Genomic DNA, 24,188 nt, shown 5'->3' with positions numbered 1-24,188 from the left:
TTCGGGTTCGCTCAACTCTAGCTGTGAGGAGTAAGACACACAAAGGTGGGTTGTAAGAGATACACAAAGGAGGTGTAAGACAAACAATGGAGGAAAATAGGGGATAAGATACACTAAAGGGGGGGTTAAGTGGCACACAGTTGAAAATGTGTTTGGGGGAGGCGCCAAAATCATCTTCGCCTATGTACCCAAAAAGCCATCATCATAGAGCAGTGAATCTGCTCTACACTTGTGAGTACTATCTTTTTATATTTTATACCGCTATTACTGTTTTACTGAGAGCACTATTTGTGACTCTTCAAGTACCTAGACAACCACCTGCTGTGATCAACCTTCACCAAATCCCATAAATGGGGATTATACCACTATAGGCGATTCACACTAGAGCTGGTCATAGCTTATATGTGAGTGCAATATTTTTTTTACCTATACATAGACTATTAAGCCTGTACATATTGCAGGTTATCAGGTTATCTTGTCTCTTTTTTACCCACATACAGAGACCAAAGACACCTAGACCTTCCACATCTACCAAGCATAAAGAACCTAGGAACCACAGTTGAACCAACTTTTTGGATAAGAGACACTTTTATATTTGCACAGCTGGAACAAGACCCACAGTACCTTTGTACTTATTTTATTTTTTATTTTTTTTATATGTGGCACAGCACTTTCCTGTCTTTTTTCCTAGACAGGATTCCCTAACTTATGCTGACAAGTGATATTCTACTAGCTGAGAATACTAGGATTCAGATCTTCTGGTTTGGGCAATTTTATGTTTGCTCACTGAGGTATACCATTAGATCTTCATGCAGGCTATTTTTTTCATGTCCCATATGTTACCAGGACCCTTTCCTGCTCTCCTTTCTTTGCATCTCTCTTCTTCTTCATTTCTCTCTCCCTTTCACTATTTTCCAATTCGGCTACTCAATCCATGGCATATGACTTGGTAACTCGTATACAAAGTACCTTATTTTATTGTCACTTTAAAGGGACTCTATAGACACCCAGACCACTTCAGTTCATTGAAGTGGTCTCGGTGCAATGTCCCTTAAACCTACAGTGGTAATTATTACAGTTTCTGAGAAAATGCAATAATTACCTCTAAGGGTTAACTCCACCTCTAGTGGCTGTCTACCAGATGGCCACTTGAGGGATATCCAGGTGGTTAGGTGACCCAAAGTCCCCTAAATGATGCTGGAAGTCCTTACGCTGTGCATAAGGACATCCAGCGTCAATCAAATCCCGATAGGAAAGCATTGAAATAATGCTTTCCAATTGGGAATCCTAAAGCGAACATGAGCATGGGCAAAGGGTTTTTAGGGCTGAAGGGTTTTTAACACCTTTAGCTCCGCGGGAGGGGGGGCGACGTTGGAGGAGGGCACTGTAGGAACCTATAGTCAGGGCCGGACTGGGAAAAAAATTAGGCCCGGGCATTTTTCAATCAGAGAGGCCCCCTAAGAAGGGGGCGGGGCCAGAGAGGGTGTGTGTTGTCATCACTAATGACAAGCACGCCCCCTCTCAAAGTGAGCATGTTAGTTCAATGCGCAGAGCCCCGCTGAAGAGCTCTGGCATTAGAAAAAGGCCCTGAATTTGTTCATGCTTGCGCTGTGTTTTTTCTTTTAAATTGTCTCTGGTGTCTCCACAAGTGGGATACCAGAGGACAAAGGGGCCAGGAAAGTGCATGGTGCATATGTTTGGAGCCTGCTTGTGGGATTGCGTGTGTGTAGAGTGTGGTGTGGTATTGTGTAAATAGGTCAATTTCATTTGTGTTTGTGGTGTAATATGTGTGGCTAGGCGATGTTGCGAGTGTGTGCATACGGGTTGTCGCGAGTGTGTGCTCGAGGAGGTAGATAGATTAGATATATAGATTAGATAGATAGAGTAGATATCTTAGATAGATTAGATAGATAGATAGATTAGATAGATGGATAGATTAGATAGATGTGTGCGTTTGGGTGCGCTGTGTGTGTGTTTGGGTGTGCTGTGTGTGTGTTTGGGTGCGCTGTGTGTGTTTGGGTGTGCTGTGTGTGTGTTTGGGTGTGCTGTGTGTGTGTTTGGGTGCGCTGTGTGTTTCTGAGGGTGCTGTGTGTGTCTGAGGGTGCTGTGTGTGTGAGTGTGAATGTATATTTTATATAAATTGAAATATATTTTTTTATTAATAAATAAATATAAAAAAGTTATATCCCCGCAGTAACGCACAGACCTCGCTAGAGGACCTGGCGGAGCTGCTGGATAGAGCTCCGCCGGTCCTCTCTCCTGCCTCCCTCCCTCACACCCTCTCCTGCCGGCAGCCGCCTGTAACTGCCTCTGGGCCGGTGAGGGAGATCACAGATGGAGGCACAGAGCAGGGCCGTGCCCATGGAGGCACAGAGCAGGGCCGGTGCTCGGGTAGCGCACTGGCCCTGCAGGGGCTGGCAGGGGAGATCCTGTGATCTCCCCTGCCAGCCTCGGCCCCACAGCCATCGCAGCCCACCGGGCATTTGCCCGGTATGCCCGATGGCCAGTTCGGGCCTGCCTATAGTGATAGTAGAACAGTTTTGTTTTCCTGGCACTATAGTATCCCTTTAATATGGCAATGCATAAGGGCATCCTACTGGAAGTATGTCTATGTGCCCTATTCTTAAGCCATCTTTTTAGATCCGAAACACAATTCAGTGGAATATTAATGAATACAAATAGGTGTTTTCTTATCCCATTACTATTTTCTCCTATTCTATTTCTCTCTTTAAACCACAATATATCATATTGTGCAGTCTGTACCAATTGTTGTCTTCATTATACCTCACTCTGTTGCTTAAATGTACATGACATTTCATATTACTGTTATTTATTACTTTTACTATATCTATCAATAATCTTTGATTTCTTAAAAAATTCAAAAGCGACAGTACTACTTTATTACAATATAAAATGAAAAATATATAATTAAGTAAGGATATGGGTACCTGTATACCTTTTATTACTGTGGCAGGACCGCTGCCTAACTGTTAAATGCCCTCTCCTATGTGTCGATGTGCTCTCCTGGAATGTATGTTTTAACTTTTTAATTTTCCCCCTTTACTCTAATTTTCACATTAAATCATGCTAATTACTTTTTAACCACACGGGGGCACCCGTGCGCCAGACCACCCCGATACTCCATTTAGAACGTGTGGTTAGAACGTTCACAGATGGGAGTAAGCGCAGGACTTCTCTTTCTGAATTTGTATTTACTTTGTATCACACAGCCTTGTTACAATGCTGCCACCCATCCCATGTGTTCCCTATTAAGGGTTAATAAGTATATAGGGGTGCATATAAAAAATACCCCTCTCTGTCTCATTAGAGATATCTTTGTCAGAAGCTCAAGGAAGAAGGCTGAAGGGTCAGTGTTAGGACCCGCTTAGGGGGGTCTGCCTTGACGTCGGCAGTCGGGCATTCCCTCCAATGGCCACTGGAGCAACTAAATGACCTCCATTTGTCTAAATATACATAGGGATTAAGGAGAGAGCGCAGGTAACTTTTTCTTTTCTTTGGTTTTTACTATATATTGGGGCGGATGTGTACTGTAATCATTGCTGCCGGCCCAGTAGTGATGGGAGTGAGCGCAGGACTTCTCTTTTTGTATTTGTGTTCACAGAAAACCACAGACTGCAAGGGAAACAAACGGCGCGTGCTTCCCCTGGGTGGCCGCCGGTTCGTATCACTGAACGTCCATGTGTCTCCCCCCCATGTCCCCTGCCATCAATGTCCGCAGCCTTTCCATGTCCCCTGCCATCCATGTTCTCCCCCCTCCATGTCCCCTGCCATCCATGTTTCTCCCCCCTCCATGTCCCCTGCCATCCATGTTTCTCCCCCCTCCATGTCCCCTGCCATCCATGTTTGTCCCCTGCCATCCATGTTTCTCCCCCCTCCATGTCCCCTGCCATCCATGTTTCTCCCCCCTCCATGTCCCCTGCCATCCATGTTTCTCCCCCCTCCATGTCCCCTGCCATCCATGTTTCTCCCCCTCCATGTCCCCTGCCAATAATGTGTCTCCCCCTCCATGTCCCCTGCCATTAATGTGTCTATGGCCCCTCCATGTCCTCTGCCATTAATGTGCCTCCCCCCTCGATGTCCCCTGCCATTAATGTGTCTCCCCCTCCATGTCCCCTGCCATCCATGTGTCTGCCCCTCCATGTCCCCTTCCATCCAAGTGTCTCCCCCCTCAATGTCCTCTTACCCATTCTATCCATGTGTCTCTCCTTCCTCAAGTGGCAGGCAGCTGCTTCCCTTTCAACATTGGCTCTGGCACCTAACAAAATAGATTGCAGAGGAGAGCCTACAATTTCGCCATCCAATACCGGCCCAGCAAACAGAATGGCAATGCCGATGGATTGTCCTGGCAAACCGAACTCATTCCATATCAGCAGTCCGGACATCCCCAATTTGACCCGAAAAGTATCCAACCGGGTCTGCCGGAGTGTTCCACATAAGGGGAGCCATGTAACAGATGCCCTGTTTGCTGGATTTATCATTTTGTGTGACAAAAGCAACTTCGCCACTGGTTGTGGAGAGAACTAATGGCCAACCTTTTTCCTGTGACCTATTTGGTTTTGAGACACTTTTTCTGCCTCTTTAAATGCTGTTGGAACAGATTTACACTTTCGAAGTGGCACTTCAGATACAGCCGAAGTGTCGACGTAGCCACCATGCAAGTTTCGAACATGTGGCGACGGCCATTTTATTTAGTCGAACGAGGTCAGCGGTGTTTTGTCATCGAGTTCATGGAACTGAAATTGGACAGGCGACGGCACGATCACCGCTGAAAATGTACCTTTTCCGGGACTTCGACGGGAGTTCGACAATTCGAACAGCACTTAGACACTGACTTAGTATACAAACAGTCCCTGTTCGACTATTCGAAGGGAACTTTACTCATTTGAAATAGACCGGCCACACAGCCTAATTCTCTGGAACTGTTTTGGTCATGAAAACCTGCGTGCGGTCGGCTGAAAGAGACTACCAGAAATTTCCGGAACACCTGCTCTGATCTGGGTGATTTTTTGATATGTTGCTCAGCCAGATCAGGGCTATTATGGATGTAATATTTATGGGGATATGTTATGTTTTGGGGTGTTTTGTGTTTTTCTGCCTGTGGATAGTTAGGCTATTGTATTAACTACCTTAATTATATCACAGGCAGAGGGGAGGGAATGTGTAATGTAGGTGGGAGTGTCGTTCATTGTTACATTGTTACTATTGGCCTGTTAACCTTGTGTCCCGGTGCCCAACCAGGTCCACCTGGACGTCACATTTTCTGTAAAACTTGCATAAAAGGCCAGTGTGCCACATTAAACCTTCAGTTCTGCTTAACCCTCAACACGTAGCCTTGTCTCGTGCTTGTAGGGAACCTGCTTCACAGTTAATCACTAGCTCTTGTAAGAGCTCTATTATCCCTTCAACTACTGGTTCGGCTGAGATGACATCTGGAGAATACTGCAGAACAGCTTCTCTCAAGGGAAAAGGACGTCTCCAACGGCATACACCCCTCTGATAATCAGGGTACCCGTTACAGATACCAACCTACAGTTTTCCAACCTGAACTACGATACTAACTCCTATTGCAAACAGTCATCAACCTGCTTTATCGGTGCTCCTCCCTACAGGGGGCTGATTCACTTTAACTTCTATTTTATTTGCAATTCTGATACCTTTACGTTCTGTTTTAATTTGCTACCTTATCTAATTATATCTTGGTAACCTGTCTGGGGCATATTGCCTAAACCTCTATTTCTATTATTTAATCTTCTTCCTACTTACCTATAATTCCATTTATAGGTTCTCCTTCAAACTTACCTATAATTCCATTTATAGGTTTTTCCTGCTACCATTTCCTCTGCCTCTCCTATACTATAAGACCTTCCTGCCAGACCTCCTCCCGAAACTGCACGCAGCCCTGAACTCTATCATGGAAGGGGCGATCCCTTCGGCACAATTTACAGCTGCAAACATTACAATCTTCCCGAAGGAAGACAAAGACCCAACATCCTGCCAAAGCTACCGCCCAATCTCGGTCCTTGACGTGGACATCAAAATACTGGCCAGCGTTCTGGCCAACCGCCTAGCAACGCTACTTCCAGGCCTGATCCACCCTGATCCGATGGGGTTCATCCCGGGTAGGGAAGTCCGGGACAACACCATTCGGGCTATGAACCTGATCTCTGTGGCCACGCAATCCAAGCTTCAAACACTACTCCTCTCAACAAATGCTGAGAAGGCATTCGACCGGGTAGATTGGAAATTTATGTTTGAAACACTCCGGAGCCTGGGCATAGGACCTAAATACTGGGTGGAACCGTTATACACCTGTCCAACGGCAAGACTACAAATCAACGGGGCCCTAACAGACCCATTCCAAATTCACAATGGAACACACCAGGGCTGCCCCAGATCCACCCTGCGTTTTGCACTTACATTGGAACCTTTCCTAATCATCAGGTGCAATGAGGCAATACACGGGCTGACAATCAGCGAGGCACACCATAAAGTCCTAGCCTATGTGGATGACCTCCTCTTCATAGTGCAAGAACCGACCACGTCTCTGAAGGCGATCACGACATAGTTTGAGACATACGGCCACCTCTCTAACCTATGGATCAATAACACTGAAATTCTGGACGCCCACAAAGGCTGACACTCCGACATTGCTTCCCATTCCGCTGGTGCACAACCTGTCTACGTTACCTTGGAATATGTCTCACGCCTGACCCAGCAGACCTTTATGCCCATAACTTCGCACCACTCCTCAAACCCGCACTGGAAGAACTTCACACCTGGAATTTGTATTACCTCTCCTGGCTTGGTCGTATAAACGCGGTCAAGATGACCCTACTCCCCAAACTCCAATTTATTTTCCAAACTGTTCCAATCATGGCACCGAAGAGCTTCTTCACCACTATCCAAGCGGCAGTCCGCAAATTCATATGGAAAGGCAAATCCCCCCCCCGAATACTACCTTACAACGGATCCCAGCCCCATGCTTCCCCTGAGGGGTAATCCGGACTTTCCTGCAGTGGACCAGGGACCCCTCCCTCGTCCGACGAACAGTAACACTCTACTCTTAATGGTGTATATCCCACTACGCACACTCGATTCCCAATGTCCATTCCTAATCCGAGACCACACAGAGTTCGAGTCCCTTTGCCCACAGGACGTAACAGCTCAAAGGGCGATATCCCTGATCTATACTTCACTGGCAACAGGCCGCTATCTCCTTGCATCACCTTGCATCAGACGGTGGGAGGAAGATCTACATGAAGCACTCTCAGACGCAGACTGGGACAAGATCATCACTCACGTTCAAAAAACCTCGGGAACCTCAGCTAGGTTCCAGGAAACGCATATAAAGTATTCCCAAGATGGTACATAGCCCCGCCTCCCTTCACACACGAGACAACACAACACCGGCTACCTGCTGGCGATGCAGAGAGGAAAGAGGAACTTTCCTCCACCTCTGGTGGGACTGCACCCTCATCCAACCGTTCTGCGACCAGATCGGCCGAGTGATTCAGGAAGTAGCCAACGAAGCTTTGCCACAGACCCCGGCCCCTTTTCTACTTCACCACACGATGATGCCCACGCCGGCATACAAACGATCTGTGATTCCAAGACTCCTCAATGCACGAAGGCTTTCGTCCCCATACATTGGAGACAACCATGCACCCCCCAAACAAGAGATGGCTAGAGGAGGTGGAGGATACAAGGAAATTCGAAGACCTGAAGGCGACCATGGAGCTTGCTAAAGAAAAGTACACAAAGTGATGGTTTTACTGGCTGAGACATATCTCCTCGACTGAGTTCATGCAGCTCCTAACCACAACCTGAACAACTGGAGAATAAAGGAGAGACACCTAGGAAGATACCACTGAGAGAGCCCCCGGGGTGGGGGGAACTGGGTCGGCGACTGAAGACATTGCTCACACAGGATCGGCGAGATCCTCTCCAATCCCGCCACCCCCCCTTTTTTTTCTCTCTTCCCTTCTCTCTTTCGCGCTCTCTCTTCCCTTTCCCTCTCTCCTCGCCATCTTCTTCCCTGTCCCTTTCCCCCGCGACGCAGACCCAGACCGACCACAGACTACCGGGAACCAAGGAAGTAGATCTCCCCGTCCCCCACCTACTTCAACCCTTGAGATCAGACACAGAGTCGCGGACAATTGTCGGCCACACAACAACAAACCTACACTCTCTTCAATCACTCACAAAACTATTTAAGTAAAGGTGATCTGACACATGCTCTAATCTACAAAACCACCAACAAGCGTAACCATCAATACGCATATGACGACACAGTAGGCGAACCTGAACTTCATAAGACATACCCCCCCCCCCCAATCAGAGTAAAACATTAAAAGTACCAGTCTCAAGGATGACAGGGATCGCATGATAACAGCCTCTGCGCAGGCAACAGTTTTAATTTTTCAGATTTTTGATGTATTAATCCCACAACCCTAACCGCTTACCCAATAGGCATAGTCGCCCCTGCGTGGGCACAATGTTTCTTATTGAATGTTACCAATGCCATATCGTTATTCAGGCTGGAATCGATGTGAAATATGCAATATGTTTTACCCCACATAAACAAACTATGCCTCTACAAAGGCAAAAAAGCATTTCTGCCTTAAACCTGTCTATATTTGATAATGTTTTGCATACAAAATAAAATAAAAAAATTCAACACAAAATACTTAATGTTCAGGAGCCTTGGTATCACCTTGTTGCCAATATTTTGTCTAGTCAAGCAGCATGGTCTTTTGTTATGGACAATTCACTAATACTTACAAAAAATAAACAGAATGTTGATAAAGAACAAGAGGTAGATGCTTGCTGATGTTCAAATGATAATTCAGTAATACTGAATTATACACTGTGTGAAAAAAAATCAATTTGAACAGAGAAACTGCTAAAGGAGAAGAATGTTATAATCTTTATTAACAGAACCGAGGGTTATGCAGAATTATATATAGTTATTTAAATACTTGGTTATTCCAAATTAGTACAACGTTTGCTCACTAAGAGGTAATATCACCATGTCTTATAAATGTTTTGGCACAGTGTATGGTATTTTGGCTACATACTGGTGATGAGGGTAACAGAAGGTTTAGATTTTAAAACTATATGTGGTAAATGAGCAACATGATTGATCCTGCTTGACTTTGAAACTGCTTTTCTGCTTTTCTTTCCTAGACATACTCATTTTGTTTCCGATGGAAATTCTTCAAAGTTGTAAAAGCAATACTGTTTCTTACTTGACTCCATCTTGTTCTCAAATTTACCATCGTATGGCTGCATGCACGAATCACAGAGAACTCTCATGCAAGTCACTTTCCCGACACATCTGAAACATGCTGAAGATGCAAAACAGACAGGAACCCTGATACACATATGGTGGCAATGCCCACTGCTTAAATACTTTAGGTCACAAGTCTCAAACCTAGAGACACAATGCACAGGCCTGCAACTACCTCCAACGCCTGAAACATTCCTACTACTCCTGATCCCACAGGAGCTACACACACATCTCAAGTACATATTATACCACATTCTCATTGCGGCTCTCACCGTCATAAGCAGGCAGTAGAAGCAGACAACCACCCCAACGATCAACCAGTGCATTGAGGTGATTGAGAACACCAAAGTCTACGAAACGTTAGCACAGAAGATACGGCAGAAGAGCCGTGGGACCTGTGGGACAATCACACAAACCCCACTGAACCTGGCACGCAAGCATACACCACAGGCTGACTGAGAACCTCCAAGACAGAAGGAAAAATACACCCGTAGACACATAATTTGATTTGAAAAATACGTGATCACTAAGATACCCAAACTGCACCCTCTCCCTTAGATATCCCCTCCCCCCTTCCGCCCTCCTCATCTCCCCTTACCCTCCCCCCAACCCTGCACCACCACCGGCAATACAGGCAGTACGCAAGGCTTTGGGCCTAGCCTGACTTCACTTTCACTTACACTACTCAAGGTCATAATAGGCAAATGCCACATCCTACAGGCAGCGAAATGTCGGCTACGAGCCATGTCCTAAGGCTATTGTTTAAACTGTGACCAAATGTGAGAGACCTGTCACACTCAGTAAAATGTAATTGGAAAAGCACAAGTAGTGGCCCTGAAGCACACTGCAAATCAAATAATTTGTAAAAAAAAAATTTACTCAGAGTAGAGAGGGATATAGTGAAAGAACTTGGAAGTGTGTTGGCAGTATAACTGAACACCTTCTCTTTACTAACCCTCTACCCACTGACCATGGGTGAGGTACATATAGACACAAGAATGCTTTTTATATAATGAGTTATATATTTGTTTCCTTTTTGACGTTATGTACAGAAACATGTCTGTATATGACATTGAAAGAAAACATGTATACTCACACAAGTAAATACAATTATTAATTACCTTTCTGTATTTCCACTGTTATCTCCTCCTTTACATCATTGAACCATCCTGGGTTCTCCACACGGCAGCAGTATGTTCCGGAATCACTGGGAGTTACCCCGCTGATAGTCATGGATACGTCCCCCTGCGCTATGTTCCCCAGTAACCGGTATCTCTCAGATTTACTCCAGATCACTTTCTGGCCATCGGTCCAGATGATCTCATTGTCACATTTGGAAAGTGGGCAGCTTCCACGTCCCCAGCACATGGTGGTGGTTCCTCCAGTTACAGAGTATTTGCAGGGTAGGATCACACTATCTCCTACTGATCCTGTCACATGTTTAGCTGGCTCTGACAAGGCTTAAAATGAGAGAAACATATATTCCATTAATTTAGTCCACAAAGTACATTAACTGAGAAATAATGTCAAATGTCTAATATAATGTTACCTGAAAGATGAAAATAGTATAAACCGTGTTGCTGAGCTTTTACATTCATTAGCAAGTGATAATAAAATGCAGACATTTAATGCATCCTAAACCAATTAGAGCAGGACACACATGTTCCCAGTGTAGTAATAAGACAAATCTGAAATATATTTTTACATTGTTCTTATTGTTTCCAAGTACAAGAGGGATTTTTCCAGCCTGTGGATATGTATCATGACTTGCTAGGCTTACTTATTTTTCACGTCAAGTAGCTTCTGACATGCCCGTTTTTCATAACCACTGCTGCAAATTTTATAATGACACATGTAATGCAACCTGAACTAATTAGAGCAGACCAGGCATGTACGCGGTGTAGTAAGAAGACAGCTATGAAATATATTTTTTACAATGAATGTGAATGTTTTGTATTTAAAATGATGGTTTCATTGGCTTCCTGTATCCTATAGGAGTCAATTCAAAGTGCTAACCCATACCTATAAAGCATTGAACAATTCTAGCCCCTCTTATATTGTGGTGGAATCTCGGTAAAAATAAATTTAGTAGGCCGAGATTACCACGTGGCATGTGTACGTGCATATACTGGTGTATCGGTCGGTTGGTTGCACGTGGCAAAGATACAATCAGTAGTGTACGGAGCATGTGCGAGAATACCGGATGTAGTATTCCCCTCCTCCATTGTGCTGGGCAAGCCATGCGGTCAAACAGGAAGTTAGTTCTTGTTCGATTGATTGGGTAAGAGTATGTGTGGGTGGAGCTTATTATGGGAGGAGTTACATGCCTATATAAGGAGCCTACACTATTATCCGGGGCTCAGATCTCGTTGTATTTTGGTGACATTAGTCCCTCTAAATCCCGTTCGGTGAATCGAATAAAGAATCTCTTCCTTCCTGAAGAAACCTGTGTCCATCTCTCGGTGCTTGGCTTCCGTCAGTTTCTCCGGTATCATTTGGTGCATTGGCCGGGAAGCTCATTGTTCAACGGTAGCTGAGAAGCAGAGGCGTGAGACGGTCTGTCTTTGCCCACGTTCTCTACGGCTGCACCCCTGAACTTCTGCGTAGACCTCCCTTCATCTCGGCACCACTGGTCTGTTGTCTAGGAGATCATCGGCCTCTACGTAGTAAGTGCTGGGGTGTCCCCGTCGATGAGTGTGAACTCAGGTTCAGGAACGAGGAGGTAAGACGACCGCTGTTTTAGTTGGCGGACCCACTAGGGGTATTGGATACCGATTGTGCGGTAGGCCCATAAGGGGTTATTTGGAATCTGCCCCCTCCAGTGGAGGGAAGGAGCGAAGGCGCACCGCTCAATTAAACGCCCTGTAGTCAGCCCGTTTAATTTTGGTTTGGAGTCAGGCGGGGTTCTGGTGTAAATAGCCCTAGCCGGACACCGGTGTCTTGTCTAGACTAGCGTTCTAGGGTGTATATTTTGTTCGATAGGTCGGAGGGACCGGGAGACTAAGCGGCGCCTGTGTAAATTCGGTTCGCTAGATCTCAACCTATCTTGGCTAAGTGGGAAGGCGTGTAAATTTGGAACCCACTAGACTATTGATAGAGTAGATAGACTAAGAGGGTACTGTTGTAAATTCCGCCCTCTAGTTCGCTATATGTGGTGCTTGGGCTAACCAAAACATATGTAGATAGTTTTAGGTAGTCCATCAAGGTACTGGCCAATAGATTAGTTGGGAATTGTAAATGTGCTAAAGATTGTTGTAGTAGCGTGTATATCTTGCTAGATAGCGTGAGCTCTGCCGTCTAGCGAGAGTGTGAATAGTGTGTAATTGTATTATAGCACACGGTACCATAACCATGTATAATTACTGACATTGTAAATAAGTACTAATACTTGTCGTCTATGTTGCATGTTTAATACCATAATCACTACTAATTGAACTGTGACTTTAAATTGTATTCTAACCAATGCTAACCGTACTATAACTACTGTTTGTAAAGACGATGTTACTGGGGTATGTTATAGACGGGTATTTAAGATATAGGGAATTATAGCGTGGGTGACCGTATAGTTTCGCCAAAGGGCACAGTATTAGTTACTTAGTGACTGGTGTAACAGCTGTGTGTGTACGGGAATTCCCTGAGTGTTTTGTTGTGTGCGTTTCGCTTAGTAACTGTACCACGTGGTGCTGTTGCCGAGGGAACGGGTGTGACCGTTGGAAGAGTGTGTGTTTAGTTTCTGTTGGAGACGACGCTCCATTGTTAAGTATGGGCGCGTCGGATTCAACGATTTTGGATCCCTTAGGATGTATGATAAAAAACTTTAAAAAGGGATATACTGCATGTGATTTTGGGGTAAAGATGTCTCCAGCACGCTTGACTACTTTGTGTAGTAGGGAATGGCCTACTTTGGTTGCCGCATGGCCACCACGTGGCTGTTTGGATCCTAATCTGGTACAGCGTGTACACGTGGCTGTATCAGGTAGGCCTGAACTTTATGGCCAGTTTCCATATATTGATTGTTGGAGGCAGGCCGTAAATGACTCGCCAAAATGGATCCGAGTATGCCACGAGGAGCAATGTCGCCTCATGGTGGCCAGGACTCGCTTGTCCACTAAGGCCGTAATCACGCCCATTTTGGACACGCCCCCTGAGTCTGAGATCCCCATGCCGCCCCCTTACTCCTCCTCCACCGGAAGAGGAAGAGGAGGTGCTGTTGGAAACGCTCCTCCCCTTGCCCCGTTGTCCCCACCTACTCCCTCCTCTAGCTCAGAGCCCAGCCCCCTTGTTTCAAACCCTCCCCTTCCTACCTCCGTTAACTCCACATACCCAGATTTGGCGCCATATCTAGTTTCCGGTCAGGCTCTTCCTAGCCCGGCCCGGAATATTCTACTCACCAACCTTCCCCTTAGTAAAGCTTCCCCATCCCCTTGTCTTACTACCCCTCGACCGGAACCCCTAACGGACGCATCTCTACGAAGCCCCATACTAACCTGACAACTGACCGGTACCCTCCAACCCCGACATTATCAAATGCCTCTTCGATTGACTCCTGGCCCGACACACATTAACGATGACGGCCAGATACAATATGCTGATCCAGTCTACGTCTATGTCCCTTTCACAACCACCGATCTCTTTAATTGGAAGACCCATAACTCCTCTTACACTGAAATGCCTCAAGCCATGACGGATTTGTTTACCTCAATATTCCAGACACACAATCCCACTTGGGCTGATTGCCAGCAATTATTACTGACATTGTTTAATAATGAGGAAAGGACTAGGATAAATCAAGCGGCAATTAAAGCGCTGGAAGAAGAGGCTCGTACACAAAATCAGGCCAACCCAGCAGCATGGGCCGCAGCCCATTATCCAAGCACCGATCCAAATTGGAATGTCAATGGCGCAGACATGGTCCATTTAAAAGCTTACAGGGACGCTATTATTGCTGGCATGAAAGCTGGAGGAAAGAAGGCGATTAACATGTCTAAGACGGCTGAGGTATTACAGAAATGTGATGAATCGCCCAGTGTCTTTTATGACCGATTATTGGAGGCATACCGTTTGTATACCCCCTTTAATCCGGAGGCCCCTGAGAATTCCCGGGTGGTTAACTCTGCCTTTGTCAGCCAAGCCTATGGAGATATAAAGCGCAAGCTACAAAAGTTAGAAGGGTTTGTAGGGATCTCCATAACCCAACTAATGGAGGTAGCAAACAAGGTATATATGAATAAGGAAACCGAGACAAAGAAGGAGGAAGAGCGCAAGATGTGTAGAAAGGCAGATATGCTAGCGGTTGTGATCGCAGGCGTAGATAGAAGGGAAAAGGAAGTGTATAGGGGAACGGATAAAGGCGAGAGTAAATGGAATAGGGAACCCCTGAGTAGGAATCAATGTGCGTACTGTAGGGAAGAAGGGCATTGGAGAAGTGAGTGTCCACAAAGGGAACATTATGAGAGAGACAGACCTAGGGAGAGAGACAGATATAGCAGTAATTATAGAGGTAGAGCGAGAGGTAGAGGAGGTCCTGGAGGGAATAGTGGTAACAATAGAGGAAGTGTTAGTGGAGACAGGTACTATCCAGCAGCGCAGAGACCCCGCAATAGAGAAGATAGGGACTTTGTAGGGTTGGCTGACACAGTCATGGAGGACTATTGATACCGACCGGGCTCCATCCCCCTTGGCCGAGCGGAGCCTCTGGTCGATGTAGCAATAGGGGGAAAAAGGAGTGCGTTCATGATCGATACTGGTGCTGAACATTCGGTGGTGACTGACCTAGTTGCTCCTCCATCTGGAAGAACTATCACCGTAATAGGAGCAACTGGAAGGAGTGCTGCTAAACCGGTTCTTAAAAGTCGACTCTGTACATTGGGAGGCCACGTAGTAAAACATCAATTCCTTTACATGCCTGAATGTCCAGTCCAATTGTTGGGACGTGATTTGTTGTCAAAATTACAAGCACAGATAACGTTTCTACCTAATGGAACAACATCTTTAAAGTTCAATGGATCTTCAGGTATAATGACAATATCTGTACCAAAGGAAGAAGAGTGGCGACTTTATACAGTGTTGACTAGCCAAAACCCTAAGAGTGATGAATCCTTGTTTAATATACCAGGAGTGTGGGCAGAGAACAACCCACCAGGACTTGCTCGCAATATTCCACCAATTCGAATCGAACTGAAACTTGGGGTTTATCCAGTGAGCTTAAGACAATACCACATCCCACAAAAGGCCAAGAAGAACATACAATCATATTTGGATAAGTTCATACGGTATGGTATCCTAAAATTCTGTACTTCCCCCTGGAACACCCCATTGTTGCCTGTTCAAAAGCCCGGTACAGATGAGCATCGCCCTGTGCAGGACTTGAGAGCAGTCAATGATGCGGTCGTAAGTATACACCCAGTTGTGCCCAATCCATATAACCTGCTTGCTGTAATTCCGGGCGGGGCTACCTATTTTACTGTCTTAGATCTCGAAGATGCCTTCTTTTGCCTTCGAATTGCTGCGGAAAGCCAGTGTATCTTCGCATTCCAATGGGAAAATGCTGTAACGGGCTCAAAACGCCAGATGACTTGGACAAGACTGCTCCAAAGGTTTAAAAATTCACCTACCGTATTTGGATCAGCTTTAAGTCAAGACTTACTGGATTTCAAGTCCATCCCAGGAGAGTGTGTACTATTGCAATATGTAGATGATTTGTTGATAGCGGCAGTTACAAGAGAAATTTGTCAGCAAGCAACACATGATTTACTACACATTCTCTGGAAGGCAGGATACAAGGTGTCCAGGAAGAAAGCTCAGTTGTGTCAGCCAACTGTCAAGTATCTGGGATTCCATATCTCTGAAGGTCAAAGAATAATGGGGCCAGAGAGAAAAGAAGCTGTATGCCAAATACCAATACCCAAGAATAGAAGACAAGTGCGGGAATTCTTGGGGGCAGCAGGCTTCTGTAGGATATGGATTCCCAGTTATGCGATATTGGTGAAACCTCTTTATGCAGCTATAAAAGGTACAGAACACGATCCCTTCCTGTGGACCCCTGAACAGCAAAAGGCATTTGAAGATGTGAAGAAGGCTTTGATGAGTGCCCCAGCATTAGGTCTACCTGATCATACACGCCCATTCTACTTATATGTACACGAGCAAAGAAGAATGGCTGTGGGAGTATTGACACAGTACTTGGGATCATGGCAACGACCTGTTGCATATATGTCTAAACAACTGGATGCAGTGGCCAGTGGTCTTCCACCTTGTCTAAGAGCCATAGCTGCCGCTGCCCTGCTGGTAGCCGAAGCTGATAAACTCACTCTGGGTCAAGAACTCTATGTGCGAGTCCCGCACGCAGTACAAACGTTGCTAGACTATAAAGGCAATCATTGGTTTAGTAACAGCCGCATGACTAAGTATCAAGCTATGTTGTGTGAAAACCCAAGAGTGCATTTAGAGACTGTTAACACCTTAAATCCAGCTACCCTTTTGCCACAACCTACTGAGAGTCAACATGATTGCCTGGAGGTGATGGATGAAGTATTTTCAAGTAGACCAGATCTTCGTGACTTTCCCATCCAGAACCCTGATGTCCAGTACTATACGGACGGCAGTAGTTATGTGAAAGAAGGGATTCGCTATGCAGGATATGCAGTAACAACAATAGACAAGGTGATAGAAGCTCGGCCATTGTCAAAAGGAACATCGGCACAGAAGGCAGAACTAATTGCACTCACACGAGCGTTACAATTGGCAGAAGGTTTAAGAGTGAACATCTACACGGACTCCAAGTATGCGTTTTTAACCACTCATGCCCACGGAGCTTTGTATAAAGAAAGAGGATTATTGAACTCAGAGGGTATAGAAATCAAGTACGCAGCTGAGATATTACAACTACTGGAAGCCGTGTGGGAACCGAAAGAAGTTGGTATCATACATTGTCGGGTGCATCTGAAAGGAGATGGTGACGTAACCAAAGTAAATCGGATGGCAGATAATGCAGCTAAGCATGCTGCTGAATCAGGAAGACAGGAGTATGTGGAACATATAGCTGCTCTTATACCGACTCCACTGTTTAAATGGACTCCAGTTTATACAGCTCAAGAAGAAGAGTGGTTAAAGACTGAAACTGGGAAATACCTGGAGAACAAATGGTATCAGTTAGAAGATGGAAGAATAGTTATTCCAGCATCACTAGCTGTAGAAATTGTCCAGAACTATCACAACGGGACACATTCTGGAGATAGTATGGAAGAATCTCTCAGGAAACATTTCTATATACCAAGATTGTCCAACTTGACTCAAGCCATTGTACGAAGATGTGTGATATGTGCTAAGAATAATGCAAGGCAAGGACCAGTTAAACCACCAGGAGTCCAGTATATGGGGGGACTCCCTATGTCCGATCTTCAAATAGACTATACTGTAATGCCTAAATCCGGTGGACATCGCTTAGTTGTGTGTACCTTTTCAGGTTGGGTAGAAGCATGTCATACTCGTACAGAGAAAGCAGGAGAAGTTGTACGATTCCTGTTGCGAGAAATAATACCCCGATATGGACTACCATGTTCTATAGGATCGGATAATGGTCCAGCCTTTGTTCACCATTGCCTACAACAACTGACTCATATGCTTGGTATTAAGTGGAAGCTTCATACAGCATATAGACCTCAGAGCTCTGGTAAAGTAGAAAGGATGAACAGAACTATTAAGAACCAATTGGCAAAGATGTGTCAAGAGACTCAGCTTAAGTGGAATGTTCTTTTGCCCATAGCTCTGTTGCGTATTCGTAGTACACATACCAGAAGGATGGGTCTCTCACCTTTTGAAATCATGTATGGGCGTCCACCTCCCGTACTTGGTAACTTTAGGGGGGATTTGAGTCAGTTGGGAGAAGGAATTACCCGGCAGCAGGTTGTAGAGTTGGGTAAAACTATGGAGGAGGTACAGAAATGGGTACAAGATAGATTACCTGTGAATATTTATCCCCCTGTTCATAGTTATCATCCAGGAGATCAAGTATGGATTAAAGAGTGGAACAGTGTACCGTTAGGGCCTAAGTGGAGGGGTCCTAATGTTGTTCTTTTGTCTACCCCTACAGCTATAAAGGTGGCCGAAGTGACTCAGTGGATTCATCACTCCAGGGTTAAACCAGCAGCAGTAGATTCTTGGCAAGCTACAACAGATCCAGAGAATCCCTGCAAGATCCGGTTAAAGCGCACGACTCAGTCGGAGTGACGAGGAGATATCGGGATTTCAAGTGTGTTTAAAGAGATCAGCAAGTGAGTGTTTTGACGGCCATAATAAAGCCTGACCACTTACCCACGTGTCATAGCCAGGGTGTCTTGAAGGGAAGAGAGGACCTGCAGAACTCCATTCCTTGCAGCCCTTACATCCTGGAAGCTGAGGTGCCATCGCACGGACGAAGACTGAGGATGAAAACGTCGAAAGAAATGCTTTTGATAATGTATATTTTTGTGATTTTAATTATTCAGGAAGGTAGAGGTACCGACACACCTAGCTGTGAGGTTTGCATTAAGACTACTATAACAGGTAATCATATTTCCCAGACCCTTATTTGGCATTCACAATATGAGTGTAAAGGATATGTCTCCAGGTGTAGATACTTAGGTAGGAGACCCTAAGTGCTTCAATCCAGAGTATCAACCCCGTACAATTTGGTTGACCCTCCGGAATGGAGACCCACAGGGGACCCTAATAAATAAAACAGTATTAGAAACCGTACATTCTTCGGGTGTTCTGCTATTTGATGCATGTAAGGCGATATCAAGTGGTAGAAAACCGTGGAATGTATGCGGGGATCTTAAGTGGGAGAGAACGTATGGGTCTAATGATAAGTATATTTGTCCCAGTAGTAAAAACAAGTACGTAAATCCAAAATGCCCAGATAGGGATTATAATTATTGTCCATATTGGTCTTGTGTGGGGTGGGCAACTTGGGGACAGACAGTAGATAGGGATATGATTGTTACTAAGTTGCCTACCAAACCATATTGTAAGTCTATGGAGTGTAACCCAGTCCATATACTTATTAATAATCCTGAACACTTTATAGATAGGTTCGGAAACTTATTTGGGTTTCAGATATATGGGACGGGTTTGGATCCTGGGACAATATTATTTATAGGGATAGAGACCGATACCGTAGTATCCCAAACTCATCAGGTTTTCCATTCTTTTTATGAAGAGATGAGTGTAGAAAATAAGATCCCCATAATGCTAAAAACCTGTTTATTGATCTAGCTGAGAGTATTGCTGGTAGTCTTAATGTGACCAACTGCTATGTGTGTGGAGGTACTAACATGGGAGACCAATGGCCCTGGGAAGCAAAGGAGGTAATGTATTCTGGTTCTGAGACAATTGAACAAATAATATCTTCTCAAGCCGATTATCAAATGAGTGTTAGAGGTAAATCTGAGTGGCGATTAAAGACCTCCATTATAGGTTATGTTTGCATAGCAAGGAAAGGAATAATGTGTAATACATCTGTAAGAGAATTAACTTGTCTAGGGCAAAAAGCTTATGATGATAATACAAAGAATACAACCTGGTGGTCGGCTTCAAATGTCTCAGAACCACCTAACCCGTTTGCAAGTTTCCGATTTAAAGGACGTGTGGTTTGATCTATCTATCACATCTAGTTGGAAAGCCCCGGCAAATTTGTACTGGATCTGTGGTAAGAAAGCCTATTCGGAGTTACCACAGGACTGGGAAGTGGCATGTGTGTTAGGTATGCTCAAACCATCCTTCTTCTTGTTGCCTATTGAAACAGGAGAGACTTTGGGAGTTAAAGTATATGATGTGAATCATAGGAAGAAAAGGGGCCCCCTAGAGATAGGTACCTGGGAAGATAATGAATGGCCTCCCCAGCGTATTATAGATTATTATGGGCCAGCTACATGGGCAGAGGATGGTACTTTTGGATATAGAACCCCAATATATATGCTCAACCGTATTATAAGGTTACAGGCAGTGGTTGAGATAATTACCAATGAGACATCGCAAGCGCTCAATCTCCTAGCGAAGCATAATACTAGGATGAGGACAGCCGTTTACCAAAATAGATTAGCTTTGGATTACCTATTGGCAGTAGAGGGAGGTGTATGTGGGAAGTTTAACCTAAGCAATTGCTGTCTTCAAATAGATGATGAAGGGCAAGCAATAGCTGAGCTTACTAGCCATATGGTTAAACTAGCGCATGTGCCTACTCAGGTATGGAAAGGGTATAATCCAAGTAGTTGGTTTGGTAATTGGTATGAGCAGTTTGGAGGACTTAAGGCATTGGTAGGTGGAGTCATGCTAATCTTAATGCTGTGTCTTCTTCTACCATGTCTTGTTCCTTTGGTAGTTAGGTCTGTGCAGGGCATTATAGAAAATATAGCAGAGAGAAAGGCTGCTGCACAGATAATGGCCATATATAGATATGAGGCTCTAAATCAGGGAGAACCAGTGCAGGAAGAGGAATGTTGAGGGATTCATATCATTAATCACAAAGTCTGGTCTGGTTCATGGCAACCTGAGGTATATGCAAACTATGGTTAAGTGATGCCTCCGGAAATGTGAAAATATCAGAGGCATCAAAGGGGAGAATGTGGTGGAATCTCGGTAAAAATAAATTTAGTAGGCCGAGATTACCACGTGGCATGTGTACGTGCATATACTGGTGTATCGGTCGGTTGGTTGCACGTGGCAAAGATACAATCAGTAGTGTACGGAGCATGTGCGAGAATACCGGATGTAGTATTCCCCTCCTCCATTGTGCTGGGCAAGCCATGCGGTCAAACAGGAAGTTAGTTTTTGTTCGATTGATTGGGTAAGAGTATGTGTGGGTGGAGCTTATTATGGGAGGAGTTACATGCCTATATAAGGAGCCTACACTATTATCCAGGGCTCAGATCTTGTTGTATTTTGGTGACATTAGTCCCTCTGAGTCCCATTCGGTGAATCGAATAAAGAATCTCTTCCTTCCTGAAGAAACCTGTGACCATCTCTCTGTGCTTGGCTTCCGTCAGTTTCTCCGGTATCAATATCTCATTTTAGATTCATAAGTATGCCCCTTCTCGGTCTTCTCCTGTCTGCTGCTCGCATCCGTACTGCCAACTCACGCTTGCAGGACTACTCGCGGGCAGCTCCCTTCCTATGCAATAGCCTGTTTACCGCCATCAGACTCTCTCCTAGTCTTTAATCATTTAAGAAGTGCCTTAAAACCCATTTCTTTAGCAAAGCTTATGGCCTCCAAGAGTAACCTCTACCAACCTTACCTGTCTCTTGCTCTCTCCCAAAGGGCAGCACTCTACTCTCGCCTCCAGCTCTGCTTCACTCCCACTTTATTTGATTGCTATTTCCTGTCCTAATGTGTTTTATACCCCACCTCCTATAGACTGTAAGCTCGTTTGATCAGGGTCCTCTTCAACCTATTCCTCCTGTAAGATTTCTTGTAATTGTCCTATTTATAGTCAAACCCCCCTCTCATAATATTGTAAAGCTCTACGGAATCTGTTGGCGCTGTATAAATGGCAATAATAATAATAATAATAATAATAATGGTTCATTCTTAGTTAGGTCGGTCTGTTTCTGCACTGATTGTTTCCAAGTACAAGTGGGATTTTGCCAGCCTGTGGGTATGTATCATGATTTGCTAGGCTTATGAAAAATAGGTTTCTGACAAGCCTATTTTTCACAACCACTGCTGCGCAATTTGTAACGACACCTTTTTTATATCAATGCCAGCATTAGGGATTAAGGACTGTATATATGTTAAATTGGTGGGATCTGAACTTAAGTCTCCATTTACTGTGTCTACTGTGTAATTTTAGTTTGCCATAAGTATTGCTTTGAGGGGTATTAAGTAAACGTTTCAATTTTCATATTTGAAGTATTTTGAGATGTTTGCCAGAGGGAGTATATTTTCACTTTGTAGGACAGTACATTCTAATTTGGCTGCTCATATCCTTATAATAACCCTCTCTCCATAAAATCACACACTGTTATGAAGGCAGGTAAAAGAAATAACACTTTATCATGCACGGATATATTTGATGTTACAATTTTACCATTAATTTTACTACTGTTTGTACTGGAATTGGGGAATGATATTGTAAAATAGTTTTCTGCCTTTGTTTTATTTATATGATTGCATTGTTACTTTCACCACTAAGCATAATTACAATACCAAGAAAAACTAAAAGATATTAGAAATAAAAAAAAAAATGAAAAAAGGAAGAATGTAATGGGGAAAATAAAAGGAAACAATTAAAAGAAGAGGAAAGAGGGAAAACAAGAAAGAGTGGATAGTTTTTAAAAAAAAATCAATTTAGTTTGTGGTGTAACAGATGAGAAGAGCACATATATAATTAGTGTCCATCTGCACAATTTCTGTCTATTTTTTTCTTGCAGTAGTTATGGTGCCTAGAATTGTCCCTTTAAAACTTAGGTTAGAAGTGGAGGAGACAGAAACATTACAGAAGAGGATTTATTTAAAGCAAAAGCAAGGGTTACTCTTGGAAAATGCTAAAGAAGGAGCAAACACGAAAACAAATAGAATGTTTCTCAGCTTTTAACACTTTGCTCCACAATTTATATAAGCCAATAAACAAATTGTGTAATGACCTTAAAACTTTATACGTATTGATACTTTTTGATCATTTTACTGGTGGCCTTTTGATTTCATTACCATTTATTATGCAAAGACAAATTATTAAACATGTGCATTTGTATTGTTAAGAATGGCAAAATGACTACACATTTTGATTTGATATTAGGGGCATGGGGATAAGGTATCATCAAACTGCTAAAGGCCAGACTAAACACCATAATTGCTTTTCATTGCTGCAAAATGCATAATTTTTATAGCCCATTATTATTTCTGAGAATGGGCTAGAGCAGCAGCAATTTGCAAAAATTACAGCACCTAAACTAATAATGGCATTTGTATTAGTGTGATGGGATTTCAGCTAGGCCCAAAATTTAGTAGGCCTAAAATCTCCATGTGGCATATACAAGTACAGGTATCTGTTAGTTAGTTACATGTAGCTAAGATACTGTCATCAATGTACTGAGCATGTGCTGGATTTGAAAAACCACATTCCATTCTCCTAGTGCCATACTGCCTATCCATAAAAGGTAATGCTGTAAATACTGTTTGTTGATTGGTGTAAGGGTACAGATGGGGGATGCATAGCTTATAAAAAGCCTGTACTCCATGTGCTCAGTGCTCAGACATTTTGAACATGAGTTCAGCTGAGACCCGATTGGTGAAAATAAAGACCTTTGCTTCCTGAACTGACCTGTGTCTGGACACTGTGCGTGGCTTCTTCAGAATTCTCCTTTAAAATTTTGACATCAACATAGTGATGCAAATTTGACATTGAAAAGTCGTATAACAACCTATATTTTCTTAGCAAAAATCTATTTTTAAACACACCGTAAACCACATACTTCATCAAAATCTGTCTAGTTTCTTACCTGTGTATAACAGGAGAGAGAAGCAGTACAATAAAGATTTCCTGGCCATGTAGTGACTGAAAGGACTTGTGTTGCTTTGTCTATGAACGAACTGCAGTCTGAGCTGAAATGTGTTTCCTATTTCTCTTGACAAGATGATATAAGGGAACTCTGTGTGGTTTTTGTTTTTTTCACAAAGTCACACTTGTTTCTTATCTTCCCAACAAGAACCTTTAAAATATTAAAAACCACGACCATGACGGGCAAGCACACTCAGATATGACTGTATACTATTTCCAGTTAATTCAACTATTGGTCAATGTTTTAATAACTTGATAAACTTGAAGAGTGTATTTTTGAGAAGGGCTAAGCAACGAAATCTTAATAGACCTGAATAATGCAAAGGAAACAATGTTAGCTCCAG

At 43.9% G+C, this 24,188-nt stretch overlaps 1 protein-coding gene across 2 annotated transcripts in view; it reads right to left on the bottom strand.

The window, feature by feature from the left end:
- LOC134600951 (hepatitis A virus cellular receptor 1 homolog) overlaps positions 1 to 23,876 on the bottom strand; it is a 132,189-nt gene extending 108,313 nt beyond the window's left edge. For both annotated transcript variants that reach the window (XM_063445344.1, XM_063445345.1), the window contains exons 1-2: positions 23,786 to 23,876; positions 10,432 to 10,770 (exon numbers count right to left, since the gene is read on the bottom strand). In XM_063445344.1, the coding sequence (XP_063301414.1) occupies positions 10,432 to 10,770; positions 23,786 to 23,834 (388 nt within the window). In that variant the 5' untranslated portion in view covers positions 23,835 to 23,876. The remainder of the gene's footprint in view (positions 1 to 10,431; positions 10,771 to 23,785) is intronic.
- Between the last annotated feature and the right edge of the window lie 312 nt (positions 23,877 to 24,188).

The sequence above is a fragment of the Pelobates fuscus genome, chromosome 3 (assembly GCF_036172605.1).
Source record: "Pelobates fuscus isolate aPelFus1 chromosome 3, aPelFus1.pri, whole genome shotgun sequence".
NCBI lineage: Eukaryota > Metazoa > Chordata > Amphibia > Anura > Pelobatidae > Pelobates > Pelobates fuscus.
Note: the sequence above shows the minus strand (reverse complement) of the source record. Positions and strands in the feature narration are given on the sequence as shown.